Genomic DNA, 13,184 nt, shown 5'->3' with positions numbered 1-13,184 from the left:
TACAAACAAATCCGGAGTACAGCTATGAGCATCCTACTGGCGCCATCTATGCCAACCTATTCATGTACCATCTACAGGAACCCTTCCTAAAAACCCAGAATCCTAAACCCCTCACCTGGCTCAGATTCACTGATGACATCTTTGCTATCTGGATCGAAGGTGAGGACACCCTACCCACATTCCTCCAGAACCTCAACAACTTCTCCTCCATTTTCTTCACCCAATCCTACTCAATCCAACGAGCAACTTTTCTAGCTGTTGACCTCCACCTCTAAGATGGCTACATCAGTACCTCCATCCATATCAAACCTACTAACCCCCAGCAATACCTCCACTTCGACAGCTGCCACCAATTCCATACCAAAAAGTCCCTTCCGTACAGCCTAGCCACCCAGTAGTCATCGCATCTGCAATCACGAGCAGTCGCTCTCAAAATATACTGAGGGTCTCACTGAAGCCTTCAATGACTTTAATTATCCTCCCAACCTTGTACAAAAACAAATCTCCAATGCCTTATCTTTCCTGTCTCCCACCACCTCCCTAAGTCCCACAGTCCGGCCACAGAGGAGTGTTCCACTAGTAACTCATTACCATCCAGGACTGGAGCAGCTGAATTACACTCTTCGCCAGGGTTTCAATTACCTCTCATCGTGCCCTGAAATGGCAAATGTCCTGCACACTATCCTTTGCACCCCTCCTACAGTGGTATTCCGCCATCTACGAAACCAACACAATATACTTACACAACCCCTAGTCCCAATCCCTTACCTCATGGTCATACCCTTGTAATAAGACCTAGATGCAAGACCTGTCCCATACATCATCCTACCACCATCTACTCCAGTCCGGTCACTAACATCACCTATCTCTCCAAAGGCAGGGCTACCTGTGAAACCAGTTATGTGATTTACAAGCTAAGCTGCAACCACTGTGATGCATTTTATGTACACATGAAAACCAACAAGCTGTCTGTCCATATGAATGGCCACCAACAAATTGTGGCAAAAAACAAGTGGACCACCCTGTTGCTGAACACACTGCCAAACATGATATCCCTTATCTCAATGACTGCTTCACAGCCTGTGCCATACGGATCCTTCCCATCAACAACAGCTTTTCTGAATTGCGCAGGTGGGAACTTCCCTCCAATACATCCTACTTTCCCTTAAGCCTCCTGGCCTCAACCTTCGTTAGTCACTGTCCTCACCCATCCATCCCCCTCTCTGCTCCCACTCCAGTACTACACAGCCGTCATTGCACCGCCACACCCTGTCTTTTAATTTCTTTTTATGTCTCTCCTTTCTGCACTTACACCCCCCTCCCCCACTTTCTCTCCCGCCCTCCGTCTAAACTGCAACACTTCACTGCCCGCCACCCCAACCATACTATATCTCTCCCTCCCTGCCCCAGAATCCTCCTTACCCTACCCAGTCGCCTCTCCCATCATACACTGGTGCTGCTGCTCGCAGTGTGGTTTCAGTCGTCTGAGACTCCAGACGTGTGTGCAAGTTGCGTTTGCATTTGCGGGCGCACGTGTGTGTGTGTGTGTGTGTGTGTGTGTGTGTGTGTGTTGCTGACGAAGGCCTTAATGGCCGAAAGCTATAATTGTGCGAATCTTTTTGTTGTGGCTATCGCGACTCAGCATCTCTGCTATATGGTGAGTAGCAACTTTCCTTCTCTAATATTCTTTTATGGATATGCAAGTAGTCAGCATACTTCACTCTCCTGTGGCCCCAGTCAGCAGACATTTCAAACTGCAACTGTGTCAACTGGCAAATTCCTCACAAAAACACAGAGCTCACTGGATGGTCTCGTATTTCTTAGAAGCTTCTTCAGTAAACAAATTAACACTGAACAACTACAATACAGAAAACTTCAATGAACAACCATGACAAAGAAACTGACAAGAGAGTACAATGAAGTGTAAGAAGTAACTGCAACACAGAAATTGATAAGAAATAACTGCAACACAGACAATAGAAATAAACACTGTAACAATGAAATAAGTAAGAAGCTACTTCAGGAGGACATACACCATCCTCGAAGGTTAAAAAAATGATTTTTTAAAATAAAACCTGCCCAACTTAAAAGTGGAAGCTCTCCTTTACAGAGAATATAGTACTACATTGTACTAATCAACAGAAAAAAATTATCTTTCCTAGATTGGCATTTTTGAAATAAACAAATAAAAATCTGCAAATTATAAAAAATCAAAAGGTGACAGTAAAAGAACTTTGACAGATATATCCAAATGGAGGATACCATTGAATCATAAAGCAATTATCTTTAAAACAAACTCTAACAAAATAACTAGAACTGTTACAGAGATACAGCACTTTAAAATTTTTTCCGAAATTCGCACCTTCAAAATGGTGTCCGCAGTCTCACCTTTTGAGGCCTGTATCTCGGGGCAGAAATTTTTTTGGAGAAAACAAAAAGACACTTGTTTCTTACTTATTCCTGAATAGAGGGAGACCAAGAGATGAATACACCAAGCAGATTCAGAAGGATGTAGGTTGCAGTAGGTACTGGGAGATGAAGAAGCTTGCACAGGATAGAGTAACATGGAGAGCTGCATCAAACCAGTCCCAGGACTGAAGACCACAACAACAACGACAACAACAACAACAACAACAACATATGCTAAATTCATAACATCCGAGACTATGAAGGTAACCCCCCTGCCTGATGTGGTACAGATTATGCCTACAATTTTTTTTTCCAGTGGCATGAATTAAACTTGCATGGTGCTACTGCAATTTACTTTACAAAGGAACATTTCAAAACAGTATTTGGAAGCAGAGTTCAGCATTTCTGCTTTTCATTTGCTGCCCTCAATTTCAACTCTTGTCATCCATTAGTGTTTGGGCATTAACTTCGGTGCCACTGACAGGCTTTACATATGACCAGAATTTCTTTTTTTACAAGAGGTCTTTCTATAAGACTATGCTAGTTGAACGGTTTGAGCACAGCCTCTTTATAGCCAAACTTTTTCATTATCATTTTTATAGCAATAGCCCTGTATCACTTCACACACGTGTATCTTTGGAAGACATAGCTATGTATTTTTCACATAAAAATCATGTTTTTGCAAACAAACAACACACACCTGTCAATATGTTGGTATGCAAACAATATCAATATGTTGGTATGTAAACAAGAAACAGTCAACCTGCCACATAGCCATCTAAATAACAACCAGCATGTACATTACTCTGTAAAAATACATGGGAAAAGTGGAAGTGCTGGAGATGTCACCCACTACATTCAGCTTCTCACTACTACGTAAGGTTTCTGCATAATATTATCCTCCTTGCGTAATGGGCCCTTCCCACTGTTTTCCAGACATTTTTGTTACATTTAGAAAACCTCTCTCTTCCTCTCATTTTGAAAAAGGTGTGCAAGTAACAATATAAAGCCACTTTTACCAAAAACATCTGTACCACTTTTACAACTGCATTTTCAAACTATACATTTACTTTCATAAAATTACATGGATATTTTAAAACTATTTATGATGAACTAATTAATCGCTCAATTAATGACATGCATGATAGAAACAACGTGAATAAATTAACATAAAATTAAACCCAGAATCTTCTTGAGATCTTTGTGTTGAATGCCCGATTGTCAATTCCCAAGTAAATCGTATTTATCACATAACAAGTAATTAAGTAAAATTATGTTACCTTTTCAAAATTTTTTAGTTCCACTTCATACTCAATTTCAGCATTTCCTGGTATGTTTAAGTCAGGCTTGCCTTCCTTTTTAAATGCATATTTTGGTTTTATAATGATTCTTGACTTTTCTCCTTTTTTAAATTTTTCCAGGGCTTTTTCTACACCTTCACAGATTCCGTATTCACTTCCTTCACCAAGTGGAAAAGTAACGCTTCTTTCTTCGAAAATATTCCCGCTGTGTTTACCGACCAAATTAACTGTTGAGAAAATAAGTTAATGAAACTATATCACAATACTGTCAGCAAATAAAAAATGCCAGCAGTTGCTGAAGAACCATCCTTTATGAGTAATTACCTTCAACTGTTGCCCCATCACTTGGACTACTAAAGCCTTCACCTTGAATAATTTGGTATCGTGTTATACTGCCATCCTTTTTTGGCGATATGTCTTCTCCTTGCCAGTCAATAACCTCAATCTGAAACAACCGTGCACCAATGATCAACTATTAATGTTTATATCACCAATCAATATATCTTATATAAACATCTTTATATATAAACACACAACTTCGACTGAGTATTTAAGGCAGTGCATACCGGAGCTATTTGAGGTACAGAATGTCTGTAGCTTTTCCACTCTTAATTTTCTCAAATCATCCTTGGGAAAGATTAACACAAGTTACAAAGGCTTACATTAATGTTCTTCATTTGCTACAAGTACCATAAAAAATGGTTTCCCTCTGAATCACAACACTGCATTGTGTTGTCTTCAAGGCCAAGCAAAAGTGTCACTTGACCAGGATATTTTGAACATGATTCACTGTTACACAATTCTTTACGTGGTTACACATTTAAAAATGAGTACACAAAATAGTGAACCATAGCAATAAGTAGGTTATTCTTTTACATTACGTATTCAACAAGTTTCTATATGAAATTGTGCTTAAGGAATAAAAGGAGTTTTTAAGAATAAATATTCACAGTTTCTTTTTAAAGTTAACTTTTCTAGCTAACAAGCATTTTAAATCATTGGGAAGGGGTAAAAAATTGTCAACGGAATATAATTCGCTTATTTTTAAGCTAAAGTTGATGACACTGGAAGTCTCTTTATCTACTGCTGTCCAATCAATACTTTTCAGACAATATGAATACTATTGTGACTGAAATATCTACCCATTTAAAGCAGCACTGAAAAGTAGATTGTTTTCAAGCAGTTCATGACAATATATATATATATATATATATATATATATATATATATATATATATATATATATATATATATATATATATATATATATATATATATATATATATATATATCATTGTGAAATATGAAGTGTTACAAGCAAACAGTGATTCACTTATTAAACTTTGCTCAAAAATATTGCTAAATGAAAGGAATAGCTCCCTTAAGTGAACACTCCAGTGTGGTCAGTAAGAAACAAAATAAAAGATCAAGGACACAACCAATGAACCAGCACATTGAGTAGAAAAAATTTATTTTGATTCTGCCGAACTGAAGCACAATAACTGGCATAAAAATTGCAATGTTGAGATGTAATTATTTATTAGCACAAATATAGCCATGGTTTGTTGAAAATTCTGGGATTTGGTGGTACATTTAAAATAAGTTGCGGATTTTCACATTTCAGTACAGTGCAAGTGGAGAGAAGCATACTGTTGAGAGTGCGAGGAGTTCACGATAATACCAGATCTATTCAGCGCAGAACCGAACCTGGAAGGCTTACTTGACTGCGTTAACAGAAAGCTGTGCAAGCTGGCCAGTCTGAGATCCATCTCAAACAATTTTACAGACACTATTTGGTAATAAACATTCATTCTCACACATCTTACCGTTTAATTCATTAGCTTCATGATGACTTTTATCATTTCGACAATGGTCATAGTTGTTGTGACATTTCAATAGTAGGTAAACTACTGCAAGAAAAATAAGTATCGCTATGAATTCGTGTTTGTTGTGTGTTAGGTTACATGTTGCTGTGTATTAGATGTAGATAATATATTGAATTATTCTTTAAGCTTGGAAGGATATCACAGCCTGTTCCCAAACTTGAGAAAATGGAATGTATGTAAAGTTCTCTGTTGAACTTGCCCATCAGTGAAAAAACTAGAATGAAATATTCATAAATTCCTCGTATCTCATAAATGGTAGATATAGAAACAAGATTTTGGCAAGGGACAGCAGACAAAGACGAGTGCGTTTTGCCATACAATTAATGTGAAACTTCCACCATGATAATCAAGCTACTACAGATTTTTCCAATAAAATAATGTAATTGTTGATGGCCATCAAAAGCTGGTGAAATGACAACTGCTGTAGGTTTTGTAACAGTATAAGTGAAGAAGTTATAAGTTTACTTTTATCCTGAAAAAGGGCTGTTTCATAAACTGTCGACCTGTCTTGCACCAAGTTGTTAGTCATAATACACTATATCGGCATTCCGTCACAATTTTGACTGCATTAGAATGTTAGTGACACAAATATTTCTATACTTGACAAAGATGGTGCTTTCAAAATGGCAACAAGAGAAGTTATGTATTCCTCAAAACTAGTCATGGTCCTTCATGAATCAATATCTCCTCAATTACCTTCTTGGTACGGCCGACAATTCAAGATCATTCCTGTCGTGTAACATTTGCAGTGGCTTCTTTCGCCAGCGTTTCAACCTCAGTGAGCACAAACTTCTTGTCTCCCCCCCCCCCCCCCTCCCCACATTACATTTCACCTAGACCCATATCCTTTGTTGGATTTAAATGAGCATGACACTGAGGAAGCCTATTAACCTTTTCCCTTTACCATTAGCCAGTTCAGCAACTTCGTAGCTTGACGTTTTTGGCTTGTACAGCACTACAAGTTCCATTAAATTCGCCTTACATATGATAGGTACAACTTTATCTCATGGAACATTCCTTTGTACCCAGAGCAAAGTATCTGCTTTCCACCACTGCATTGCTGGAGCTGTATGCATAACAATAGAGTTTTTTTTCTCTTACTACTGTCAAATTATGAGGATTTTTTTCCAGCAGAACATTATCTTCCCAGCCAGTGAACCTGTTCTTGGATCACACTTTTATTGTAATTCTCCTATTCATATGTACTGCACTGTCGTTATTAATGCAATGCCAACACAAAACACCTGTTTACAATACCTGATGACTACAGAACACTTCAACGACATAAAATAAGACTTTACAATGAGAGCTGATGAGCTTTTGATGCATCTAATGCACGGCATCATGTTACTGTTAATTTATGGTGTGGCAACAGCGGCACTTTATCAGCCGAACCGCTGGCGGTGTGGTAGGGAAGGCTAGCTCACCATTGGTGTTATCAGGGCAATGATTTCACGTCCCACTGCGGCCACCCAAATGAACACACTATAGCTACAAAGAGGCTCATAACAGTGGTTCTGGAGAGCGAAGAATACCAAATAAAAACATTTGTCAATGAACTGGAGTTGACTATCTAAAACAAAGTCAACTGTTGGTAAAACTTAAAGTTTATGCAGGAAAAAAAATGTGAGCAGGAAGATTCTTAAAAAAACATGTTTTAGTTAGATAAACATCTTGCCCATATTCAAAGTATTTTCATTATTTATACACAAGGAGTGGATAAAAAAAATATGGCTCCTACACCTTCATTCATCCTCTGCAAATCACTGTGAAGTACTTGACAGAGGATATTTCCTATTGTACCAATTCAGCCCACACACATACACTCTGGACTGAAGAGGAAACGCCTAAGGGCACTGCTAGCGGGAGAAGACCACAGACAGAATGACTGTAACCGATGATGGAAGGCGAAGAGCATAGGTATAAATAATGGGCTCATTCCACTCAACTAGCAGTCTCAGGTAGTATCTGATGAAAAAGGGTTACATAGTTAATATACTATGCAAGAATAACACTGATACCCAGCTGGACACCAAACACCTCAAGATGTGAAGAGATTGCCAGGGAAGTCTGTTACAGTCTTTGCAATCCCTGCAGAAGCTGGTTCTTGAAACTTTGTAAATAGGTTTCCGCAGTATAATTTGTATCTATCTTCAAATGTATGCCAGTTCAATTTTTTCTACATCTCCATGAGGTTGTCCCATGGGCCAAACAAATCTGTAACCATTTGAGATGCCCCTCTGTGTTATTTCAATATGCTCATTATTCCTGCCTGGAAGGAAGATCCAAACAGAGCAATACTCTACAAGTTGCGCAAGTATTTTGTATACATGATCTCCATTGTAGACTGATTGTATCCCCCTAGTACTCTCCCTAAAAAAAAGGGCGTCACCTGGTTTACCTATGACTGATACTAAACGATCATTCCATTTCACATCCCTACAGATGGTTACACCCAGGTATTTTTATGAGATGACTGGTTTCAATCGTGACTGATTGATATTTAGTTATACAATATTATGTTCTGTAATTTTGATAAGTTCAAAATTTTATATTTCTGATGATTTAATGAAGGCTGCCAATCTCCGCACCACTTTGAAATCTTATCTAGACCTGATTGCACATTTGTTTTACTTTTTAAAGACTGTACTTCATTATATTATTAATATTGTCTGCAAAGCCCTCAATAGACAACATTAATGGCAAGGGTGCCAACACCCTTACCTGGGAAGTTCTCAATCCAGTCATAAATTTTGCTCTATACCTCATATGACTATACGAGGTGTGGCTAGAAAAAAACCGGACTAGTACTGGTGAAACAATAAAACGAATGCAATAAGGCTGAAAGTCGCGTGGCCTGTCACGTGACTGTCGCTCCGCCTACTGCTCGAGTTTCATCTGCCTCCTGCACTCAGTCTGCCCGTGGTGTCTGTTTTAAGTAGTTGACGTTTTGTCTGTGCGTCGGAAAATGTTGAGTGTACAGAAAGAACAGCGTGTTAACATCAAATTTTGTTTCAAACTAGGAAAATCTGCAAGTGAAACGTTTGTAATGTTACAACAAGTGTACGGCGATGATTGTTTATCGCGAACACAAGTGTTCGAGTGGTTTAAACGATTTAAAGATGGCCGCGAAGACACCAGTGATGACACTCGCACTGGCAGACCATTGTCAGCAAAAACTGATGCAAACATCGAAAAAAATCGGTAAACTTGTTCGACAAGATCGCCGTTTAACAATCAGAGCAGTGTCCGAGTTAACAGGAGTTGACAAGGAAAGTGTCGAACAAGTTTACCGATTTTTTCAATGTTTGCATCAGTTTTTGCTGACAATGGTCTGCCAGTGCGAGTGTCATCACTGGTGTCTTCGCAGCCATCTTTAAATCGTTTAAACCACTCAAACACTTGTGTTCGCGATAAACAATCATCGCCGTACACTTGTTGTAACATTACAAACGTTTCACTTGCAGATTTTCCTAGTTTGAAACAAAATTTGATGTTAACACGCTGTTCTTTCTGTACACTCAACATTTTCCGACGCACAGACAAAACGTCAACTACTTAAAACAGACACCACGGGCAGACTGAGTGCAGGAGGCAGATGAAACTCGAGCAGTAGGCGGAGCGACAGTCACGTGACAGGCCACGCGACTTTCAGCCTTATTGCATTCGTTTTATTGTTTCACCAGTACTAGTCCGGTTTTTTTCTAGCCACACCTGGTATTTCCTATAAGCATATGCATGGTACTTAGCTGCTTTTTGGAAGTTGAGAAACATTGCATCTGTTCAACTACTTCCAACCATGGGTTTCACAGTGTCACTTGAGAAAACTGGAAGTTGGGTTTCAATAGTCGCCATATTTGGAATCCATGTTGGCTGGCATTGAGGGGGTCATTCTATTCATGATGGCAGATTGAACTGTGCAAATACAATCAATTCCCAATGTTCGGTGAACTCCAACAAAGGAACTGTTATTGGGTTTAGATTATTTATTAGAGTTATCTGAATCATGCCCACAAACTAGAAAATCAAAAGAGAAAAATCAAAGAAGACAACATTCTCATAGTAGCAGCATAAGCCAACCAAGCTATAATAAAAAAAACAGAAATATTGCTTCTAACATTTCTTTTGGTGTACACTAAACAAGAAAAATGTGTTCCTCTCATGAATGGCAGACTTAGGGGAACAAAAGAGGCAGACGGAATAATGATCAAATGTTTTGCCACAGATGATAAATAACACCAACACTGCTTGTTTGTCAATGATTACAACACAAGACAACTATGTTTGATAGTCAGTGGAACAAACCTGTTATTAAAGGGGGGAGGGGGGGGGGGGGCAGAAACCAAAGAAACTGAAGGTGAACTTCTTGCTGTGAATGGTTCTCAGGTTCAAACTTATGGTTTAAAATTACTAAAAGGTGATCTACAATAAAACCTTAGTTTTCAATGGCCATTTACTGTTGCAGTCAAGGCAAAAGTTAGTTATATTAGGTGCTGATTTTCTTCTTCATTTTCACTTTCTGTAGATCATAATTGTAATATCTCAGTATGACATGGAATGAGTCAATTTTATTATTATAGTCTATCTGCTCAGTAGAAAATATGGCAACATGCTGACCATTTACAAAGAGATTTATACTTAGCTATGTTCAATTTCTTCGCATCAGTGGGTAGGTAGTCAAAAATTTGTTCCTTTCAACAATGGAAAACTGGGTATGAAATAACAACAATAAGAAAAAGGATACACTGCTATTCACCATATAGAAGAGGGGTTGAGCAGCAGACAGGCACACTGAAGGAAGAATGTTACATATTATAAATTACTCGACAGAATCCTCCTCCAGAGGTACGTAGGTGCCAGGTCCAAGACATATTTCTCTGCTGAACGTTTAATCTTCCAATGCTAGAGACATCATCAGAGCCTATGATTCAGAAAGCAGTTACAATCTCAAACAAGCTCAGCAAAGTGAACTGTTTGCTATATTTAGCACTAAGGTCTACAACTCTTTCTTGTTTCAGTCCTCCTCCTCTCTGCACATTCTACCACAGTAATGACTGGATCTTAATAAACCATGTTTATAATGAAATAAACTTTGTGGTTCCCTGGTCCCGGTGCACGAGCTGATGATTTATCTATTTTGCTCAGATGACAACGCCCCATGTTCCTTCAGGCAGGTGTTAACCCCTCTGTAGGTCCTACAGGGTCATAATTATTGAACATGAAATAAAATCGTCAAAACTTCTGAATAGTTTACGTCACGACCTTCAAACTGCACGGTTGGCAGCAGGGCATGATGAGATTAGTATGCGCATGTGCCTGCGCCTTGTTGTCAGGCATTTGCACATGAAAATGTCAGTACAGCGTGCCTGAGCGTATAGCACTTGTGAAGGCTACCATGCGAGCAACAACAGCCAACCTGCAGCACTAAGGAAGTTTGTGACTGAGTTGAAGCTGAAGACAACCAGTCCAAGTGTGTTAACAATCAAGAATTTGATTCACAAGTTTGAGAGAACGTGCAGTGTTCGTGATGACAGTGTTGACAATGTCAGTCGCCCAAAAAGGGTGAAAATGCCTGAAAACATCAAGCAGGCATGCGCTGTGTTTCAAACCAATCCCACGAAATCGCTCAGACGAGCTGCACAACAGGTGGGGATCAACCTGAAGACACTGCGACAAATGTCTGTTTATGACGTGCATCGCTTCCCATACAAAATTCAAACCAATCACCCATTAAGCCCCAGAGCCACAGAACAGCAGTTGTGTTTCGCCAACACTATTGTAAACAGAGTTGATGAACAGGGATTTGATGTGAATACGGTTTGTTTTAGCGATGAAGCCCACTTTCATTTGAATGGGTTCATCAGTAATCAAAATTTGCACATTTCGCGGACTGAGAATCCGCATTTAGCGATTGAGAAGTTTCTTCACCCTCAATGAGTGGCTGTGTGGTGCACAATGTCCAGACACAGAACAATGAATGCACTACTCCTCAATAGCACAGTGACTACCCACGGTATGTGGAGGTTTTGGAAGATGATTTCATCCTCGTTATCGAAGGTGACCCTGACTTCGACAAGATGTAGTTCATGCAAGACAAAGCTCGACCTCATCGAAGCAGGATGGTGTTTGATGTCCTGGGGGAGCACTTTGGAGACCTCATTCTGCCCCTGGGATGCGCAGAGGCCACTGGCATAGGCCTCGATTGGCCGACATATTCTCCGGATGTGAACACATGCAGTTAATTTCATGTAAAATCACCCAGTGGCCATTGCCCTTGTCACAGATTTTTCTGAAAATTCGGCGTAAGAATGAACATAAATAGTTACGGTTAAAATATTTTTTTCTGGAATTTTTTGAACAAAATTGTAATTACGAGACCATTTTGAAATGTGGGCCCCTTCTACCAACTGGAATTGAGAAACGAAGTGCATTGTAAGTTTGTAACCACTATAACTTTTTTGTTTATGAATCAATTTTATACAATTTGGTGACATTCAAAAGTAAAAGAATAGAGCTATAATACAAAAATTATTAAAGTGCTGTGTCTAAGCAACAAATATTTGAAAATTTTTAATTAATGTAATTCCCCAGGATTATTTATTTATTATTTTTTCTTTTTTTTTTTTTCTTCTTCAGCCAAATCACAAGTTTCACCATCAGAATTTTTGTTTCAAATAATTCCTACAGCCATACTTTTCAACATAAAAAAAGATCAGAAGGGTATTTGTCCTCTATTACTTACTATTACTATCTTATACTTTTTCAATAATGCTGTAATAATTAATTGCTTCAAATAGCTAATCAACAATACATGAAACAACAATGAAAAATTCAGTTCAGCAGCAACGCACACATGCAACACAGGCTGTGGGTGTTTTTTTTTTGTCTCTGTGCACTTTATATATCTGGAGGACTTTTTTGTCTTGATTTTGTGCTTCTTACATAAGCAGCCATTCTGTCTGATAAGTTATTTGAAAGTAAAGTTGAACCCCTCAATATGACAACGTTCGGGAAATAGAGCCCCTCAATAAGAGATAGTGAAAAGGAACGATTGAAATTAAAAAGAGAAAGAATCCATCCAATCCATGCATAGTTGCGCAGTAACGTATAACCAGGGAGACTTAATGTAACTTCCATAAACGCAAGGGGTTGCATTTTTTCAACGTATTACAGTGCCCTCTGATGTATAACTTTTATGAAGCGACGCTAGACCACCCAATCATATTATAACCTACAAACAGTTGTTGCAGTAGATGCTTTGTTTAATTGTGGCCTGTTATCAGATGTTTTAGTGAATTTTATTTATCAAATATTATAATGAGTGAAAAAAGATTAGGTATTTTATTTAATGTCATTTTTTTCCACGTGTTTTTTATATCAATTATCATTAGAAATAATGATATATTCATGTAAGTGTTATTATTATTATTATTATTATTTATTAATAATAAATAATTTTGTTTCACACAACATTATATTATGATCAATGATAATTCATTTAAAAATACATTACATTAAAATTTAGTGATATTTATAAGTCCATAATGAAGGTTTTTTTATCAGCTATTACTCTTTATTTTATTATTTA

General features: G+C 38.2%; 1 protein-coding gene across 4 annotated transcripts in view; it reads right to left on the bottom strand.

Moving 5' to 3' along the window:
• The window catches only part of LOC126199184 (peptidyl-prolyl cis-trans isomerase FKBP4-like), a 118,470-nt gene that overhangs the window by 65,381 nt on the left and 39,905 nt on the right, over nucleotides 1-13,184 (bottom strand). For all 4 annotated transcript variants that reach the window (XM_049935961.1, XM_049935960.1, XM_049935959.1 and 1 more), the window contains exons 4-5: nucleotides 4,035-4,155; nucleotides 3,690-3,937 (exon numbers count right to left, since the gene is read on the bottom strand). In XM_049935961.1, coding sequence (XP_049791918.1) covers nucleotides 3,690-3,937; nucleotides 4,035-4,155 — 369 coding nt within the window. The remainder of the gene's footprint in view (nucleotides 1-3,689; nucleotides 3,938-4,034; nucleotides 4,156-13,184) is intronic.

Source organism: Schistocerca nitens, chromosome 8, assembly GCF_023898315.1.
Source record: "Schistocerca nitens isolate TAMUIC-IGC-003100 chromosome 8, iqSchNite1.1, whole genome shotgun sequence".
NCBI classification, from domain to species: domain Eukaryota; kingdom Metazoa; phylum Arthropoda; class Insecta; order Orthoptera; family Acrididae; genus Schistocerca; species Schistocerca nitens.
Note: the sequence above shows the minus strand (reverse complement) of the source record. Positions and strands in the feature narration are given on the sequence as shown.